Source organism: Bos grunniens, chromosome 5 (assembly GCF_055505025.1).
Source record: "Bos grunniens cultivar Pamir isolate PY7600 chromosome 5, Bosgru_T2T1.0, whole genome shotgun sequence".
Lineage (NCBI taxonomy): Eukaryota > Metazoa > Chordata > Mammalia > Artiodactyla > Bovidae > Bos > Bos grunniens.
Genome location: NC_141169.1, coordinates 115,379,673 through 115,399,404, shown reverse-complemented (window position 1 = coordinate 115,399,404; position 19,732 = coordinate 115,379,673). Strand labels below are relative to the sequence as shown.

At 58.6% G+C, this 19,732-nt stretch overlaps 1 protein-coding gene across 7 annotated transcripts in view; it reads left to right on the top strand.

Moving 5' to 3' along the window:
- Window positions 1–19,732, top strand: part of SCUBE1 (signal peptide, CUB domain and EGF like domain containing 1) — a 127,101-nt gene that overhangs the window by 34,823 nt on the left and 72,546 nt on the right. For all 7 annotated transcript variants that reach the window (XM_086403185.1, XM_086403187.1, XM_086403180.1 and 4 more), the window contains exon 4: window positions 15,168–15,302. In XM_086403185.1, coding sequence (XP_086259311.1) covers window positions 15,168–15,302 — 135 coding nt within the window. The remainder of the gene's footprint in view (window positions 1–15,167; window positions 15,303–19,732) is intronic.

Below are 19,732 nucleotides of genomic sequence, written 5' to 3'. Positions count from 1 at the left end.
ATCTCCAGCACGTCAAATAACTTCCGTTTTCCTAAATGCACCCCCCTTTCCTGCTCTGGAGTACCCTACACCTACTGTTCCTTCTACTCGGATCACCCTTCCCCACGCTCTTCGTTAATTCTTTGTGACCCCTACTTGTCACACGTCAGCTAGGGCATCATCCCCTCTGGAAAGCTTTCCCTGAGTTGCACACCATTCCCCTGGGTGCCTGTAGCCTTCCAGGCTGCCCTCTGCCTCAGCGCTGAGCTCCTAGGCTTGTCCCTAGACCTCGGGGTGGGTCTCTCCTGCCTCAGGAGATCCTGAAGGGCCAGGCTCCAAAGTGCCTTAGGTCTGTGTTCCCAGGCCCAGCGCAGACCCATCTGTGTGATGGAGGGATGGGTGGGTGGCCGGGGAAGGAAGCAGAAAGTTTGATGCTGACTGCCCAGGAGAGCATGGTCTGACAGTGATACATACACAAGCCTGGCCCAGGAGCGGGGCTCAGGGCTCTCAAACCTTCTGAGAACTGGGAGAGGGCAGGGGGTGTCTCCTAGCAGCCCACGTGAGTGGGGCCCCTGTGGCCGGCTGAGCGTGGAGCTCCCCTGTCCCGTCCTGTCTCCAGGCCCAGCTCCTGGTCTCTGCTCTAGAGGAGCCGAGAGCAAGGACCTGGGAACAGACGCGTCACCCTTGGCCCAAGCTCCCTTCCCAGCAGGGGTTTGCAGCCAGCTCTTTAGGCTCACTCTTCTTATCCCGAAAAGAGGGGTGACAGTGTTCCTGGGAGGGGGCTGTAGGCATGGAGCGAGGTGGGCATTGTGGCGTCAGGAGGCCCCTCGGCCTCTCCTTCTTGCTCTCCCTTGGGTGGCACCTTCAGGTCAGAGACCACAGCACAATACAGGGTGGCCCTTCCTGTTGGTAGGACGTGGCTGAAATCTGTTGTCGGTCGCCCTGTGCTGGCTTTGAATAGGGCTCAGTGTGGTGACCTGGGGAAGAAGTCCTGCTCTGTCCCAGGGTGGAGAAGGCCGAGCCCATAAACAGCAAAGAAAAACAGCCAGTTGCCGAGGACAGGACAGACAAGCAGACACGTCCCTTCGTCTTTATTGTTTGCAGTTCATGTGCCAAGGTCTTGGTCAGAATTCAGAGAAGTAAACAGAAAATAAGTGTCTTGTGAAAGCTCTTTAAAAATACTTTACCACCAAAACATATACCCCAGACCAGAACTGAACTGTGTGCCTAAAAATGGGAGTTATCAGCAAGTAAGGGAGTCCCAAAGTCTGCGACCCAGCGCTTCCTCTGCCAATAAGCTTGCTTACTCTGGAGCAGTCCGTGCCCTGGCGGTGATGGGGGCCACCCTGGACGTGGGCCGGGCTGGGCTGCGTCTAGACACGTGCTGCAGCAACCATCCTTTCCCAGCACTGACAGACCGTTTATCGTGGCCTTTGGCCAGCCCCGTGCCTCGCCTGCCCCTGCACCCTTCCCTGCGCACCCCTCCCTGGCACCCGCCTCACCCCAGCCACATGCAGCTGGAAATAGACTAGCCAGCAGAGAGGGCTGGTGCCCAGCTGGCACTCCTTGTCTGTGGGAAGCAGGTGGCCCTGGCAGCCACCCAGCTGCTTGGTCTGGGGTCTCTAGCGACCCCTCAGGTGATACCTTAGTGGTGGGAGAGGGTCCCACGGCCCCTTGCCCCGCCCTGGCTCATGTGCTGGCCGCCAAGGGGTCACATGCCAGTGTAGTTGTTGGGAGGAGCCTTGGCGGAGGCCCTGTGGAATGAGATCCTCCTGGGGCCCTTCTTCCCATTGGAGGAGTCTGGGGTCTTCAGCCTGGCAGTTGGCTCCTTGTGCTCAGGGCTCTGCCTGCCACTCCAGCCTTGCCTTCTCACCCTACAAATGAGAAGCCTGTCCCCACCCTCTGTGCTCCTCCCGCCTTGGAGGACGCCCCCTCTTGGCTGCCCTAAGCGCTCCAGTTCATCCTTGAGCACCTCTTCCCTGGCCTTCCTGGCAGCGTGACTCAGTCCCCACCCTGCCCGAGACACAGTGCTCCTCAAGCAGAGTAGAAAAGGTCTGTTTACTTACCCATCTTCCACACGTGGAGTAATTATACAGAAACACGCCAAGAAATTGGTAGACAAGACAGAAGATAATTCCCCCATTAGCTTGCCACCCCAACAGGTCAACAGCTTTCAGGTCCTAATGTTCTTGTCTGAGGTCATGTGTGTGCAGAACTGACCGTATATGGTTAGGATCGTGCACTGATGTTTGTATGCCGCTGCCAGCCCCAGATCCTATCAGAACTTTTGTCGCTGTTGATGTGTGATCACGTAGCCAAGATGTGGGGCTGGAATCTGAGTCCAGGATGTGGGGGGCGTGACTGAGAGCTGCTGCTAGGGTGGCCATCTGGTTGGGAGAAATGGTTTGTAACCTCTGGTCAGCAGCTGGCCCAAGTGCCCCCACCTACCAGTCAGGAGATCCAGAGATGAGTTAGATGCAACTCCCACCCTCGGGGAGCTCTAGGCTCTGTGCAGTAATACTCACAGCTTGGTGTCCTTGATGTCATTAACATTGGCCCAAAGCACTGGCGGGGAGGGAGCCATCTCCCGGTGCCAAGTGGGGACAGGGATGGGGCGAGGGGAGGAGGAAAGGGCAGGTGCAAAGCCTGGAGCTGAAGAGGCTCAGCCAGAAAGGAGTGCAGACTCAGGGAGAGTAGGCAGAGGTGTGTAAAATGGCGGCCTGGCTCAGTCAGAAAGGAACGTGGGCTCAGGGAGAGGAATAGACAGAGGCATGTGAAATGGCGGCCTAGCTCAGTCAGAAAGGAGTGCGGGCTCAGGAGGAGTAGACAGAGGCGTGGGAAATGGCGGCCTGACTCACTCAGAAAGGAGCGCAGGCTCAGAAGGAGTAGACAGAGGCGTGTGAAATGGCGGCCGGGCTCAGTCAGAAAGGAACGTGGGCTCAGGGAGAGGAGTAGACAGAGGCGTGGGAAATGGCGGCCTGACTCAGTCAGAAAGGAGCGCGGGCTCAGGAGGAGTAGACAGAGGCGTGGGAAATGGCGGCCGGGCTCAGTCAGAAAGGAGCGCGGGCTCAGGAGGAGTAGACAGAGGCGTGGGAAATGGCGGCCTGTCAGCAGAGGCACACACCATTGCTCCCCGAGCCTGAGACATGGAGACCCAGACCGGCAGACGCAGGCCTGGCGGGAGACTTCCTCCGTCTGCATCTCGGGCACCTCAGACGCCAGCCTGGCTCCTCGCCCCCTCCTTCGACAGCCACCAGGGCCCTACCTACTGCTCCAGCCTCACCAAACATATGCACATGGGTGTGCACTCGTGCACACACTCACACACACAGACACACACGGCAGGCATCCCATCCCCAAACACAGCTCTCCCTGAGCCGGTCCTTGTGCAGTTTAGACAGAGGCTCCGCAGCCCCCGAGTTTGGCCTCCCAACCCCCGGTCTTACCTGGTCTCACCCCTTCTCCCACCCTGGTCGGGCAGCTCCCTGGGGGCAGGCCTTGAGGACATGCTCACTCCCTGTTCCCTGCCTGTTCAATGAATGAACGAGCACAAACACGTGTGCCATCACAGCTCTCTGGGGGAGACAGGGCGTTAGAAAGATGACTTCAGATGGAATGGCGGTTCTTGCAGACGTGCTCTCGGGTGGGAAGCCAGGAAACTGTGTACAGAGTAACGGGTCCAGCAGCCAGGATGCGAAGGTTTGTGCCAGAATCCCGCGTCTGGGGATTCATCTGCAGAGAAGTCCCTCACAGCCGCCCAGACGTGTCCCTCCCAGGGGAGTTTGCTAAGAGTGGAAGAGAGACAGCACTCTGAGGCGAGGGCAGGGGGTCCTTGCAGCCTGGACAGCGGCAGTGAGAAGGGCAGCCAGGACTGAGCCCCAGCCTGCCCAAGGCGCTGACTCAGCTCTCAGTGAAGCAGGGCCAAAGGGTCATGCTCTCAAGGGCGAGAGGGCGAAAGAGTGATTCGTTACCACTAGCTGAAACTCAGCACATGAAAAAATAAAATAGATGCTCGTGATAGGAGTTGTGGCTAGAGTATGAATTTGTTGATCTTTTCTCCGCCGCTGTTTTTCAAAATTCCTTATACATTCACATTTTTGAATAATGAAAGTTTTATTGGACAAGTGATAGGGACCCACGCTAAGCTCTTGAGGGCGGTTACGCTGTGAAAAAGTCATGCCACAGCCTGGCCTGGAACGGGAGAGGGGCAGCCTTGGGGAGACACGGCGGTCCTTGCCATGCTCAGCTAGGCTCAGTGCTGCCTTTTCCACGAAGCTCCCCGGTGCCCATGTCAGCCCTCTGCCTCTGCCCGCTTTCTTTCTTGAGTGTATCAGCTCTTCTGGCACAGACTCATTCCTCAGTCCCACTGTGTCTGCATGACCCACCCAGGGCCTGGCAGTGAGGGATTGCTGAGCGCCGGAAGGAAGCGGCCAGTTCACTGCCAGCCCGGTGAAGGAGCCGTCACAGGCTGGGGTGGGGGCCCGCGAGGGAGCCCCCACTCACAGAGAAGAGGTCCCAGGGCCGACCGGGGGAGGGAGCTGTTGGGAAAAAGGAAGGAAACGGGCCACTGGGGAGCACCCACAGCAGCCGGATAAGGCCCAGATTTAACTCAGCAGAAGCTGGAGGAAAACATTGAATTTAATTGGGAAGATTTGATGTTTGAAGTTCCGGAATTCCAGGCAGTAGCAATGGTGGGAAATTTACGCTGGGAGCAAGGCATTTGACCTGGCCAGAGTCAGGTGTGATGGACTGACCAGAAGGCCCGTGTGCACCGGGGCAGTCCGGGGAGCTCCTGGGCTCGCCTTGCCTCTGTGGAGTCTTTCCCAAGGCAGTGGGGCTCCCCCTGCCCCCCACCCAAGCCCGCAGGGGTAATCACAGCCAGCTGGGCCTGCTTTATTTCTGAGGATATTCATTAAGAATCTTGTCAAAAGCATTTCCCCTTCTTTTCTTAGAGCGTCTTGCTTTGGTTCCAGGGTTTGTTCTGTTAGTTGGTTTTTCTCCCTTCCCTCTTTCCAGTCCTCCATTCTCATCCCCATCAAAATGGATCGTTCAGAGCTCCAGTGCCTCCCACAGATGTCTGTCCAGGATCACGTTCACAGCTGCCCTGGCAGAGGCCTGAGGGCGGGGGACGAAGGCATCCAGTTCCCGTCCTGGGCCCGTCACCCACACGTCGGTGACCGAGGGCAGGCCGTGCGCTCTGCTTGCAGCTCCTGTTACAACACTCTGCTCCTGCCCCGGGCCGAGGCCAGCTGGGACGCTGTAATGGGAGTGCTGACGCGGAGCAGGGGCTCAGGGAGCGGGAGTTCCCTTCCGTCTCCTGCAGCTTCCTCTCTTGCCCTTGCTGCAGAGATTAAAGGAAGAGCTGGTCTGGCCGCAGTTGGCGTAGACCAAGGGCAATGATGAAGTGTCATTCAAGGGCACAGCCCACTGTCTTCAAGCCCCTACCCCCTCCACCCGCTTCCCCAAGCACCACTCAGAATGGGTTTTCTGCAGCTGAAGACTTTGGTCCTCACGCGAGTGAAAGCACCACAAAGCAGGAAGCGGGCTTCCCCGGCTTACCAAGCGTCCCACGTGGCTCTGTTCGTTCGTCATGCACCAGAGCCCACAGGCTGGCAGCGTTTGAGGGTATCTACTTCTCTCCATCCTCATCTCCCCACCAGCTGCCCACAGGCAGAGCTGTGCTCACCCACTCAGTGGGGTTAACTGCTGGGCAAGGCTGTGCCAGGCAGATAAGCGAACCTAGGTCTTCTCCAGCCAGCTCTCACTCTGCCCCCCTGCAAACCCACTGGCCAGCACTCAATCCAGTCCCTGATCCAGCGCTGCCACCCGGGGCAGCCCCTCCAGGGCCACTCGGCCCATCCCTGACGGGGCAGGCCCGCAGCCAGGGCCTCCAGGCCAGAGCTGCCTGCCCCAGCCAGTTCTCAGTCCGTACTCGGTCCACAAACAGGTGCTGCTTAAAACCCCGAGACGCAGCCACACGCAAGATGTCCCTGTCCCCAAGCACTCTGCATCTCCGAGGAGACAGAGAAGTGAACACAAGGCAGACGCCAGTGACGAGGCGCCGAATGGCTCCCAGGTGTTTGGGCTGAAGCAACTGTGGGTGGCACTGCCATTTGCTGAGATTCAGAAGGCTGCGGGAGGGGCCTGGGCTTTGCTTTGTTCTCTTCTGCTTTCGTTGTGGAGGTGGAGATAGTTCACTGTGGGCCATGTTAGGCTTGTTAGGTTTGTCCTGCCTGTTGGACATTCAAGTCCAACTGATTGCAAGTGCTGATCTCTGAGTCTAGAGGATGGTGGAGCAGACAGCCCTAGAGGTTTGGGCAGTGTTAGCCAGTAGCTGGCTGGAAAAGCCATGGGACAGGGTGACAGCTCCTAGGAATGGAGCCCAAGAGGAGCCTAGGTTTCTGGACATGGCCCCCACAGGTGCACTCACCTCCCGGGGCCCACTTTTTTAAAGGAGGGACTGTCTACGGAGTTGGAGAAAGTGTTTGCCAACCATGTATCTGACAAGGGTCTACTATTTAGGATATATAAGAACTCTTACAACTCAATAGCAAAAAGACAGCCCAATTTAAAAGTGGGCCAGGGGGCTTCCCTGGTGTTTTGGTGGTAAAGAAGTCGCTGTCAGTGCAGGAGACATGGATTTGATCCCTGCTCCAGGAAGATCCCACGTGTCGCGGAGCAACGAAGCCCATGCGCCACAACTATTGAGCCTGAGCTCTAAAGCCCGGGAGCTGCAAGTCCTGAAGCCCACGTGCCCTGGAGCCCAAGCTCTGCAACAACGGAACCCCCTCAGTGAGAAGACCACGAACTGCAACTAGAGATAACCCTCACTTACCACAACTAGGGGAAAAGCCCACACAGCAGTGACGACCCAGCGCAGTCCAAAATAAATAAATAAAAATGTAAAACCTCAATTCAGAAGCAGGCCAAGGATTTGAATAGCCATCTCTGCACTGTTAAGCAGCTGGTAGTCGCGGTCCCCCGAGAAGGGTGACCCAGGTGGTGAGCAGGCCGGAACCTGTATCAGGAGGGAGCAATTCCGGAAGCTGAGGCCGCTCTGCTCGGAGAACAGGAGGCCGAGGCAAGACTGAGCGCTCCCTTTGGATGAGGCTCGTGGTCGGTTTCCCAGCTCAGGAGGGACTTTGCCATCCCCCAGAGGGTGTCCACCCTGTGAGCCCCTGCAGCACTTGCGCCGGCTTTGTCCAACAGAAGTGAAGACGGATCGGTGCCCTGTGTGTGCTGGCACTGTGCCGAGTGCCCATGGATGTTTGTATTTAATTTTTGGCTGGGCTGCGTCTCCACTGCTGCTCCCAGGCGCTCTCTAGTCGTGGCGAGTGGGGGCTCATCGTCGTCGTGGCGCACGGACTTCTCACCGTGGTGGCGTCTCTTTGTCTCTGAGCGCAGGCTGGAGGTCCGAGGGCTTCAGTCATTGTGGCACTCAGACTTAGTTGCCTCGAGGTGTGTGGGATCTTCCCTGACCAGGGATTGAAGTCCCGACCACCGAGTCCCCTGCACTGGCAGGCAGGTTCTAAATCACTGGGCCACCGAGGAAGCCCTGTGCTAGGGGTTTTACCACCATTATTTTCTTAATTCCCCCAAACAGCCTCAAGTGCTATTATCTCTGACTTTTAGAGAAGGAAACCAGGGCCCCAGATGGTTAAGCACAGTGCCAAGGTCACATACCAAGACCTTACTGAATCCTGTACCCCAGATGCCATGACTTGCAGGGCAGGAACCAGGACCCATAGGTAGTGGTCTCAGGGAGACACATGTTTATAGACTACGTGTTTATAAGACACGTGATTGTAAGGTGGAGCGGTCAGCAGTTGGAGTTAGGCAGCAAACTCCTTAGATGTGCTGTGCTGCTCAGCCATCACTGAGAGATCGCAGACAAGCGGGGGGCCCAGCTGAGGGAGGCAGTGACCAGACCCTGCGGGCCAGCAGCCTCGGCAGAGCTCTGTCCCGCCCTGGCTGGCTCCTCGGGTCTGGGTGTGAGCGTGCTGGTCTGGAAAGCTGACCCCACCAGTCATCGCCCAGTGCTGAGCTTGGACTCTGGCCTAGCCCGAGGGCCTCGGTGTCAGAACAGGGCTACAACGGGAGACCCTGTGTCTTCTGCACACAACCAACCTGCTGGAAAGCCAGGAGCCCCAGAGAGGGCCCCAGCTGATGCCCCAGACCAGGAGGTAGATGATTCCCGGGAGACTCCAGTCACACCTCCTGCCTGCTATGCCAGCACTTCTGACAGCTCGGGGAGTATCCTGGATCTGGCAGAATCCAGGCCCCAGAGCTGCTCTAAGACTCATGTGTATTTTACCCGAAATCTAATCCATCTGGTTCTCATTTATTTACACTTAACTCATCAAATGCAATTTTGCAAGAGCCGCTCGATAGCCAAGAGGCCTTTCTGCCTAAGCCTCCCTTCTGAAAGGAGCCGGAGGAGGGCTGGGGCCTCGGTCTTCCGGGACCAAGAGGGAGTTCTCAGGGTTGGAGGCTGAGTTTGGTTTCTGAGACGGGCCAATGCCGCTGCCTCGGTTCCCGGACCCTTGTTGGGAGCTGGGATGGCGGAGCCGGGCACAGTGCCGGACACACAGTAGGCTCTTGGCAGCCGGCAGAACATGGGTGGGGTTCAGGCAGAACACAGAGTCTCTGTTTCAAATTGTGAAGCGTTCATGGGAAACACAAAGCAACCAAAGCTGGATCCAGAAGTAATTTCTCGTTATAAATAACTGCAAACCTGGATTCTTGGTCCAAAGTAGGACAAACAGTCAACTATTAATAAAAACAAACACCAGCACCTTGGGCCAGAGAGCAGACCTCATGGGCAAACCACAGCCCCGCCTGCGGAGGCCTTTCAGAAGCACGTCGACCTGTAGCCCCTTGGTGTCAGCTCTGGAAGCCTTCCTGCTGGAAAGCAGCCGTGTCCTTCACTGCACGCGGGCCAGTGGAGTGGGCCCGTCAGCCGCTGGTGGGGGTGCGGGCAGCCTTTTCCGCATGAGTGGTGGGCACACTGAACAGAAATGGGGAGAAGTCACAGCTAGGGTTGGTCTCTCCCGACCGCAGCACCCAAAGCTGTGCTCATGCAGGGCACTGCAGAGGGGGGCGGGGGCACCTGACCCCAGAGACCTTGCTTGGACTCCATCTTTGGTGCTTGGCTTCCCTGGTGGCTCAGACGGTAAAGCATCTGCCTGCAATGCGGGAAACCCGGGTTCAAACCCTGGGTTGGGAAGATCCCCTGGAGAAGGAAATGGCAACCCACTCCAGTACTCTTGCCTGGAAAATTCCTCGGGTAGGTTACAGTCCATGGGGTCACAAGGAGTCCGACACAAGTGAGCAACTTCACTTCACTATGGTGCTCAGGGTGCTATGTGCTGCTCTCACCAGAGTCCTCACTGAGGCCACTGGGATTGAGGAGGAGGAGGCTAGAGAGGCCGGGCCATCTGGGGCTGGGTTTGTGGAGCCCTGATGGAATCTTCTGTGGGGGGAGGCGGAGACCCAAGGGGAGGCTGTGCCCCGGGAGGGGAGGCGGGACAGACGGGCAGGGCGATGAGGAGAGCCACCAGCCTCAGGGACTGCTGAGTGTCGGGTGCACGGAGGCAGGGGTTTCTTGGGCTGGGCTGGCTGGGTCAGGGCAGGCAGAGCCAGAGCCTGACCCCTGCTTGGCCTCCTTGGGGCCCTAGTCCCCCTCCCTCCCTCCCTCCCACCTTCCATCGTCAATGCACACCAGGCTCAGAGCCTCCGGCTGGGGAGCAGCCCCCAAGGCACGCAGGCTGTGTATATGTTTTACCCCAGACTACACTAGGACCATCTGTTTCAGAGGGTGTCTTCTCCCAACCACACCAGCCGAGGCCCCCAGGGCAGGGACTCTCCCTTCCCAGCACCCTGGCCTGCCACCCCAACCCTGAGCCAGAAGATGGGGCACTCCAGCAGTCCTGGAGGCTCAGCTGAAGATGTGTGTGTGTTACAGGAGGGAGCACATTCTCCTGGTGGGGGGGGTGGGGGGGAGTTGCTGCAGGCTGGTACCTTCCAGAGGGAGACCTGGCTGGTCCAGGCAGCCCATGATGAGCTCTGTGCCAGACCTTCACAGTGCTGGAGCCCTCGGGGTCCTTTCTGCACTCTGCCGTTTAGATCTTCTGTTGCCAATTAAAAGGGTTTCCCAAGAGGAGCCTCCTAGCGTCTGCCCCGGAGCCCACGGGGCCTCCTCTCTGCTTTGGAGCCAAGGCCCTGTGCCGAGGAGCTCCCTGCCTTCTGGGAACATTCAGCCATGGTCATAAATAATGATGAAGGACCACTGGCTGCCAGCAGGGTTCAGAGGCGGAGGGCACCCCCATCCCCCTGGGAGCCCGCTTGGGGATCATGGGTCGTGGGCGGGAAGCAGGCTTGCTCCGGGCCTTCACCACATACACATAGGCCCAGCCTCCACCCGAGGCTTGGTGGTTGGTTGGTGACACTCTGGCTTGTCAGTCTTCCCCGGGGACTGTCCCCTCTGCCAGAAGGACTGGTGGAAATAGGGGCCAGGAGGACCCAGGCAGGGCCGGGTTGGTGAGAGCCCTGGTGGAATCTTCTCGAGGAGGGATGTGCAGCCCCTGGGAGCCTCCAGAATCCTCTCTCGCCCAGGTGGTCCCAGGCCCTCCCCACCTGTGCCCTGCACCTTCCACAGCTCCTCTCCTCGTCTTCCAGCCTCAGTCACAGACCCCCCCACCCTCGGCTCCCATCACCTCCTCCACGGAGCCTCTGCCTCCATGCTCAGGTCTCACACACTGGCCACCCGGTGAGCAGGGGCTTGACCAGGGGCATTCATTCTGGGGCCCCTGGCAGCTCACGGGGCGCGGGGCATGCAGCAGGGACACAGTGTTTGCAGGAGAAGTGTTTCCAGTGGATTTCAAGGGCGAGGGCTTCTGTCTGGACAAAGAGGGCGAAGGCGTCCCGGGAAGAGGTGCACATGTGCCTGTGAAGGCGTGTGTGATTGACAGAGAGTTGGGGGCGCTGAAGAGGCGTGCCGCCTGTGGCCAGCCCAGAAGGAATCCGGACAGTGTCCTGCTCCGGGGCACTGACCGTCTATGGCAGAGCTCCCCGTCACTGCGCTGCGCAAGCACACGTGTGCCCCTCCGTGTGTCCACTCCTGAGCACTAGCCAGCCCGACCCTCTGCTGGGGGCAAGGACGTGCAGGAGGCTCAGGTCTGTTGTCAGCCCAGAGCAGAGACAGGACGGCCAAGCCCAAGGGAGAAAGTTGGAAACAAATCGGCTTGGCTGGGAGCCAGGGGCCGGCAGATTCCGCCCAGGACTAGGAAGACTTCGGGGAGCAGGGGGCTTCTGCCCTGGGTTTTGGAGGCATGAGCATGTCGGGTTGGGGAGGACTGTAGCCTAAGCACCCAGGGACCTGACGGTTGCCGCCATGACCGGGCAAGAAGTGTCCTCACTCGGAGAGGCTGAGTCATGGGAGAGTAAGGAAGGGCTTTGGATCCAGACCCACAGGGCTTCCTGTCCTCTTTCCACCTGTTTTATAGCACTGGGCAAGTCTCTTCCCCTCTCAGCTTCTCGTTTGAGAATTGGCGTGCTAAGAATAATGCTCTCTGTGTGGATATGTTGTGCGGATATGTTAAGATAGTGCCTGGGCCCTGGGACCTGGCCAGCCATGAGGGCTATCATTTATGATAAAAAGGCTCCCGGCGCCTTGCAGTCAGCATGGATGCTCATGTAGGGGCAGGGGCTCCCGCAGAGGGGCCCCTCCGTGCATGGAGCCGCCTGGAGAGCAGGAAGAGGGCTACGCGAGTCTCAGGCGCTCCAGAAGGGCTTCCTGGAGGACACAGTCTGAGTTCCTCCCGTGGACGAGATCTCAGCACCTCACACGGGCCACAGGCTGGGGACAGAACTCAGGTTGTCCGACTCCCAGGTGTGGGTGCTCTCCTTGCCTTGGGGCCCCTCTTACAATGGAATATGCCGTGTCATTGGGAGCCAAGGAGCAGTGTGTAGTGGGCTCACCCCCATCAGGAGGGCCCAGGAGCTAATATTTCCCATGGTGCTCTGGTGGGCCTGGTCAGGGTCTCCAGGGGACCCCAGTCTGTCCTAGGCCAGTGGGCAGGCATCTCAAGGACCAGCCGCCCCCGCTGGTCACTATGAGACCTCACTGGGGGTTGCGTCTGTAGACCTGCAGACACAGGGGTGTGAGGGGTATGAGGTGGGCCTAAGACCCTTAATCCAGTCGCTAGAGAAGCTGGTGATGGCCCCTGACTCCCCAAAGGGATTCTGAGGCCGTGATTACTTGCCCAAGTTGGGGGAGGCCTGTGCTAGGGCCACAGTGGAGAAAGAGCGCCAAGGGGCCAGTCCCCTCTTCACTCCTGCTTAATCTTGGCGCTTTATCATTTGGGAGTGGGGAGAAGAAATGTTTACATGGCTTCACATTTGTTTCAAATTATTCATCAGTGTTGGAGAGTCATTGTTCCCTGCTAGTGTAAACAGCCCCGTCCCAAGGCCCAGCCACCCTGCCAGCCCGCCGCGGCTCTATAGCTGTGTGACATCAGCACCCTGGGTTCCCAGCTTCCAGTGCGGCGAGGAGGTGTGCCAGGCCCAGCGGGCGGCCCCAGGGCGTTCACTGACGATGGGGTGAGCGCAGTGTCTCCACACCATGAATTCCACATTTGAGAGCTATCTTTTGTTTTACCAGTTGAACTTTTTCTAGGGCTGGGGAAGCTGAGGTACAAAGACTCTTCAAGAACCTCGAAGAATGTGACTTGAAGAAGGTCTGGCCTGAGTCCCAGGAGCAGCTCCCAGGATTCAAACATCACTGTTATGTGTGCGCCGGACTGCAGGCATCAGAGCCCCCGGCGGGTGTTAACTGGGACGGTTCAGGGCAGCCTCGGCGGGCCGGGACTCTGCTCAATTACTCCTGCAGGCTGGCTCGGCTTTGCGTTGGTAGCTGGAGGGGTTCATGGACATGTTCAAGGTGACACCCAGCTTGCATTCACTTCAAGAGCACCTGGGGTTCTTCATCTCCTGAATCCGAACATGCTTGCTGGCGTGACCAGCTTCGCAGTGGGCCCCAGGGCACATGCTCAGGAGCTGGACAGCAGGCCTGAGCCCTGCCTTTGCTCCAGGCAGCTGTGTGACTTTGTCCAAACTACTTCAGCTGTCTTCGCCTCAGTGTCCTCATCTGTAAAATGGAGTCAGTAACACAACCTATTGCTCAGGGTTGCTGCAAGGATCAGGTGCTTAACACTCGATGACCACTCGGGGGAGGTTAGCTTTGTGTTCTTAGTAGGAGGAGGAGCAGGGCCCAGAGCTGTTCACGGTCTAGTGTGGGCGGGGGCGGACTGCTGGGAGGTGGAGGGGAGGTGCCCCAAGCCAAGCTGACCCTGACACTGGGCCTTTAGGGAGCCATCAGTAAGACTTGTTGAGTGGAGAAAGGGCTTCAGAAAAATCCCTCTCCACCCCTCCCAGCTTCCCCTGGGACCCCCTCTCAGCCTCCTCTCAGCAAGAGCTGCCTCTACCGTTTCAGCTGTAACTGTTGGTGGCTTTTAGAGTTCAGAGCCCTGCCTCCCTCCTGGCGACCACACAGCCAACATTTGAGCTCACAGGAGAGTAATGACCTGCCTCGCTGTCGGCCTCAAAGGCTGCCGCGTGGGCTCGTGGGTGGTGAAGTGGTCTGCTGTCCCCGAGCCTAAGTAGGACCCAGCTGACAGAGTGCCAGCGCTGAGCCCTCCCCGGTTCAGGGCAGGTCAGTCTGCCTGATGCTTTACCTGTTCACATCCTTTTGGTTCCAGTTCTGAAAGACGGCTGTGTTGAAAAGAACTGTTTAAAAAGTTCAGTGCCAAAGTGAGTGTGTGTGTGTGTGTGTGTGAGTGTGTGAGTGTGTGAGTGTGTGTGTGTGTGTGAGTGTGTGTGTGTGTGTGAGTGTGTGTGTGTGAGTGTGTGTGTGTGTGAGTGTGTGAGTGTGTGTGTGTGAGTGTGTGAGTGTGTGTGTGTGTGAGTGTGTGAGTGTGTGTGTGTGAGTGTGTGTGTGTGTGTGAGTGTGTGAGTGTGTGTGTGAGTGGGTGTGTGAGTGTGTGAGTGGGTGTGTGAGTGTGTGTGTGTGAGTGTGTGTGTGTGTGAGTGTGTGTGTGTGAGTGTGAGTGTGTGAGTGTGTGTGTGAGTGTGTGAGTGTGTGTGTGTGAGTGTGTGTGCGCGCGCGTGTGCACAGGCCTGTGTATTAGGGGTTGTGGGCTTGGCTCGAAGCAGCCAGTAGCTCACGTTGCCTTTGTGGTTTCGTACATTTGCCTATTAAAATGACAATACAGACATGGCACATTAAGGTTTAAGAAGCCCTTCTTTCATTAAACAAACTGACAGTGGAGGGGGTTATGACTTCGGTAATTGAAACATGCTGTTCTGTTCAAGACCAGAGCTCCATAAAGACTCTTTTCAGCCAATAGCACCCTTTGTGCCAGCAGCCTCTGGGCAAAAATGAGTGTCTGCCCCGAGGTCTGTCTCTCCCAGAGAGTGGGAAAGACCGCTTGGCAGCCTTCCGTGGCAGTCTTGGCAGCCAGAGGTCAGGGCCTTTGAAAAACCTCCCCTTCTCTGGGCTTTTGAAATCAATTTGCGAGGCAGAAAGCAGGCTGCCCTGGCCTCCAGCCTCTCCCTCGCGGCAAGGTCTGTGCTGCCGGTTGTAAATCTGAGGTGTGACTGAAGAAAGGGGACAGTGGGGTTTGGTTGGCCAGGCCCTTCACGTCAGGGGGAGACGGTGCAGGCTGCAGGTCTTCAGAGAGAGAGAGGGCCAGGCGCCGTTACTGAGAGCCAGGTGTGAATCCTGCCTCTGTGGGAGCTTGGACAAGTCACTCGGCCTCTGTCCCTCCGTTTCCTCATCTGTAAAATAGGCCAGTACCTAGATCTGCTGTGCAGGGTTTCTGTGAGAGTTAAGGGAGTTAAAGCAGGTCAGGTGCTTGGAGTAGTGCTGGGCACACAGGAAAGCCAGGGTCACTGTAAGCGTCCGCCTCTGTGGGGTAACTGCACGCAGTACTGCTGTAGGAAGCGCCAGGGTCACTGTAAGCGTCCGCCTCTGTGGGGTAACTGCACGCAGTACTGCTGTAGGGAGCGCCGCGGGTTCCTCTGTAGCGGCGCTCTGCGGTGGGGGAGCTGACCGCCTCCACGGCCTTCCCGCTGACCGCGCCTCCCTCCCGGCCCCAGGTATGACCTCTCCTCCCCTTCTCTCGCCGCAGATGTGGACGAGTGTCAGGACAACAACGGCGGCTGCCAGCAGATCTGCGTCAACGCCATGGGCAGCTACGAGTGTCAGTGCCACAGCGGCTTTTTCCTCAGCGACAACCAGCACACCTGCATCCACCGCTCCAGCGGTGAGTCCTGCCCGAGCCGACCGGCCACGGCCCTGCCCGCGGGATCGGGCGGCCCCGGAGCTGCCTCACCGGCCACGGCCCCGCTCCTGCGGGATCGGGCGGCCCCTGGAGCCGCCTCTCCGAGTCTCCATTCTGGGGCCTCGCGCTCAGGGCAGGGAGCTCTGGGGGTGGCCGGGAGGGCCGTTTTGTGCCTCTGGTGTTGGGTCTGCAGTTTCCTCACAGTTCGCTCCCGCCCTCCAGTCCTGCGGCAGGGCTGCTGGTGTCCCTGGTGCTTTGTGTGGAGGGGGCTTGGGGCCACCGATGGGCAGATGCCACCAGAGAAGCCACTTTGTCCGTTCTGGGCTGGGGGCTGGCGGTGGGCCGGGTGAGGGTGGCCGTTCTCTCTGGTTCCCTTCCCCCAGTGGGGGCTCGAGGTCTGACCAGGCCGAGCTGCTGGTTTCTTGATCTCTTGCACGTTCACTGGGTCACCAGTCAACAGGGGGTCCTTGTGGCCAGGAGCCAGCTGCCCTCTGTAGACCAGGTGGGATGGGGGTGCCAGCCTGGGGGCCGGTACATAGGGACAGGGAAGACTCCAGCCAACTGGAGAGCCTGGGGAGCCTGGAGACAGCCCCAGCCAAGCCCAGAAGGTGCAGGGCGGTGGTGGCCATTTGGGGCCCAAAGCAGCAGGGCTGTGAAATGAGACAAGTGGTCAGAAGCCAGGACCCAGATACTCAGAGGAGAGGGGCTTCCAGGCGGAGGGAGCAGCATCTTGGAAGCCGTGGAGGCGCGTCTTCCTTAAAATAATGGCGAGATCCAGCCATCTCGAGGCAGGCCGTGCACTCCTGCGGCCTGGCTGCTCTGAGCAGTCAAGGGAATAGACACCAGAGGAGGAGCAGACAGCAGCCCCGTGGCCCCAGCCTCAGCCCCTACCCCATCACTGACCCAAGACACGGAGGAGGTGCTGGAGGGAAATCCTGCAAGGGCCTCGCCTCCAGTCTGCGACACCAGCGGGAGGCCAGCGAGTGGTCCACACTGAGAGGCAGGGAGTGAAAAGGGCAGGTGCTGCTCTCCGGGTTGGGCCGACCGGGGTGAAGCCCGCTTTGCCACTCCCTCGCCCTTCAGGCGGCTCTGCTGCTCTGAACCTCAGCTTCCTCATCTGCAAAATGGGGCAGCGGTGTTGACCCGGCAGGGTTTTTGGGGGCTGGCTCCAGATCCTAGGAGTAAAGTGCTAGTGTGCACTAAAGCTAACAGAGGCGGTGAGGTGAGACTCCGCGGCCCTGGCTGTGATTTTTTATTTGAAAACAATTCCTGAGGTAGAAAAGAAAAAACCATTTTTAAGAAGTACAAAACCCAGGGTAATTATGCAGAACTACGTTACTGGAGTCCTCGGAATTCTCAGTGTTTTAGGCAGTTTCCTCAAAAACAAGGTGGCTGATAAGCCTGCGCCGTGTCCCCAGAGGACAGAAGGGCCGAGTGAGTGTCGCCGTCCCGGGCGCCTGCTTCAGGCGCGTGGGCCCGACGTCCACGTGGAAGACCTCCCAGCTGTGGGGCTGTGGGGTCAAGCTGCCCAAAATGAGGACCCCGACCCCAAATCGAGTTTCATAAAAAGCAGATTTATGAGGAAGAGTGAGCGTCGGTGGCGGGGGACAGTGAAGCCTGCTTTCATCAGGGAGCGGGGTTTACAGGGCGGCTAGCCCCTCCTCAGCAGGGCTGTGTGTGCTCTGCTCCTTTGAAGAGCAGCTTTCCCACGAGCAGGCCTTCAGGTGAGGCCGTGCCCCAGCTCAGAGGAGGGCGAGCAGGACCGGGAGATAGTGTGATGCCGGGCAGCAGCCTGGCCCTGTTCAGAACCGGGTCCTGGCGCGGCCGGTGAGTACTGGCTGTGCTAGGGATGTCACCTGGCAAGCCCCGGCGCCCGCCAGGGCCGGGACTCGGTGTTGTGGCGGGCAGCGACAGCGGCTGCTGTGGGGTCATGAGCTCACTCTGCCCTGGGCCTCTCACGGGAGCCTGGCACGGCGGAGGAGCATAAACCCAGTCAGCTGAGGGGACCTGCCCGAGGTCGTACCGTAGGGTCATGGCAGTCAGGATTCCAGCCCGTCACTCACTGTGACGAGAGGAGGCTGGTAAGGAAGGAAATCGGGTGGAGAAACAGGCAGGCACTGAAGACCTCTTGGAGGAAGCTGCCCGTGAGCTGATGTCGGGCGAGGAGGGAGAGCGTCTGTGGGAGGAGCTGGGGAGGGCTAGGCAGGAGTGTGTAAGGGCCCTGGGGAGGATGTGTGTTAAGGGCCTGAGGTGGGCGTGTGCAAAGGCCCTGGGGCGGGTATGTATTAAGGGCCTGAGGCGGGTGTGTGCAAAGGCCCTGAGGCGAGTGTGTTTAAGGGCCTCGGGGTGGGCGTGTGTGAGGGCCCTGGGGCAGCTTGTGTACTGGCCCGAGGCGAGTTGTGTAACGGCCCCGAGGCAGGTGTGTATAAGGGCCCCGAGGCAGGTGTGTATAAGGGCCCCGAGGCGGGCATGTGTAAGGACCCCTGGGCGGGTGTGTGTAAAGGCCATGAGGTGGGTGGACCAGACTCTCGGGAAACAGAGTGAAGGGTGGGATGGTGGGCACAGATTGCCCAGGAAGAGGGGAGCTTGGCAGGGGCCAGGTGCCATGAGGCTGGTGAAACATGAGCCGGAGTTTGGGGCTGGGTAAGGAGTGCAGGGGCTGACCAGACAAGCTGCTCCCTCCCGAGCCTGCCGGTTGCCATGACGGGTGCCCGTCCTGACTGTGTGTTGACACCGGTGATGACTGTTAGGGCTCAGAGTCAGAGCACGTCCAGGTGCTGAGACACAGCTTGTTTTGTACGTCAATGGCCTCTGTTCCCCAAATCAAGAGTCCTCAAGTCACCTGACTCTTCCTGACGCCCTAAAGGAGCCTCCCCTGAGCTGGGTTTCATTAGAGGGGACTAGACGCATGAGCAGGGTCAGCCAGGGTCAGTCCAGGCTCCCGGCCAAGACACAAGGCTCAGCCCTTCCGAGCGGCCCCGCCTCCCGGGCGCCAGTGCAAACCCTGACTCGAGGCGTGTGGGTCTGGCCGGGCTGGGCTTGGGGGGGTCAGGTTCTCAGTCTTTCTCCATCTCCATGGGTCACGTGGCCTCTGCAGTTACTCCTGCCTCTCTGGGTTTCCTTGTCTGTAAATTGGGACCAGTAATCCCTCCCGGGCCAGTGAGAGCTCGGTTAGGGGAAATGCTTTGAAGGGGTCAAGTGCAGTGCCTGCCCTAGGGGTGGCAACTCACAGAGGCAGTTTCTTCAAGCCTTTAGAACTCATGCCTGATCTGGGGACACAGGCTGTGCTCTTGGTGGGAGGGAACACAGAGACGCTGAGGTCCGTGGCCCGTCCGTCTGCTCAGCACTTGCGGGAGCTGGTTCGGGCACCAGCACAGCCCACGCTCACCTCCCACTCAGCCTCCGGCCCAGCACACCATAGCCCGTCTGTCACCCCACAGCCAGGGTGCGCCGGGGAGAGGGGTCCGGGGGGCTCCCTGGCCCCTGAGTAGATGAGCCAAGCAACCAGCACGTTCGCTCTCTTCCTCTCCCGTGCCTGATCTTTTTTTTTCCCAAACTTATGTCGTATCTGTGCTCCAAGAAGGTGTTGACTCCTGGATGAACTTTTCCCTTTCCTTCCAGTAACGAATTCTTTCTTTCAGTCTGAGCAGAACTGATTTAGGGAGGAGGAGCTCCAAAAGGCCTGAGAGCTGTGTGATGGCAGCTCACTGGCTCCTCCACTCAGGTGCCAGTGCCTCTGGTCCCCGGGGTCCCAGCGAGAGGAAAAGCAGGCGTGGCCTCTTGAAGCTTTCCATCTAGAAAGGGGATTCGGTGCTAAATGAGGGTCCTCAGTTCAGTTCAGTTCAGTTCAGTCGCTCAGTCGTGTCCGATTCTTTGCGACCCCATGGACTGCAGCACGCCAGGCTTCCCTGTCCATCACCAACTCCGGGAGTTTACTCAAACTCATGTCCATCAAGTCAGTGATGCCATCCAACCATCTCATCCTCCATCATCCCCTTCTCCTCCCGCCTTCAATCTTTCCCAGCCTCAGGGTCTTTCCCAAGGGGTCATTTCTTTGCATCAGGTGGCCAAAGTATTGGAGTTTCAGCTTCAGCATCAATCCTTCCAATGAATATTCAGGACTAATTTCTGTTAGGATGGACTAGTTGGGTCTCCTTGCAGTCCAAGGCTCCTAGGAGTTACCTTATAATAATGTGCTGAGAAAAAACCCTCTGGAAGGAGGGACCTGGGGCTCCTAGGGGCTCTAGTGTTGTCTGAACAGTGGAGAATGTAGTAGCAAGGGTCTCCTGGCCAGCCTGGTGAAGGACCTCTCCCTCACCAGCACTGATCCTAGGCCACTGCTGTTGCCAACGGAGGTGGGTTTGAGATACGAGCTACGTGTGCCCCCTCCCCCGGACCACAAGCTGTGTGGC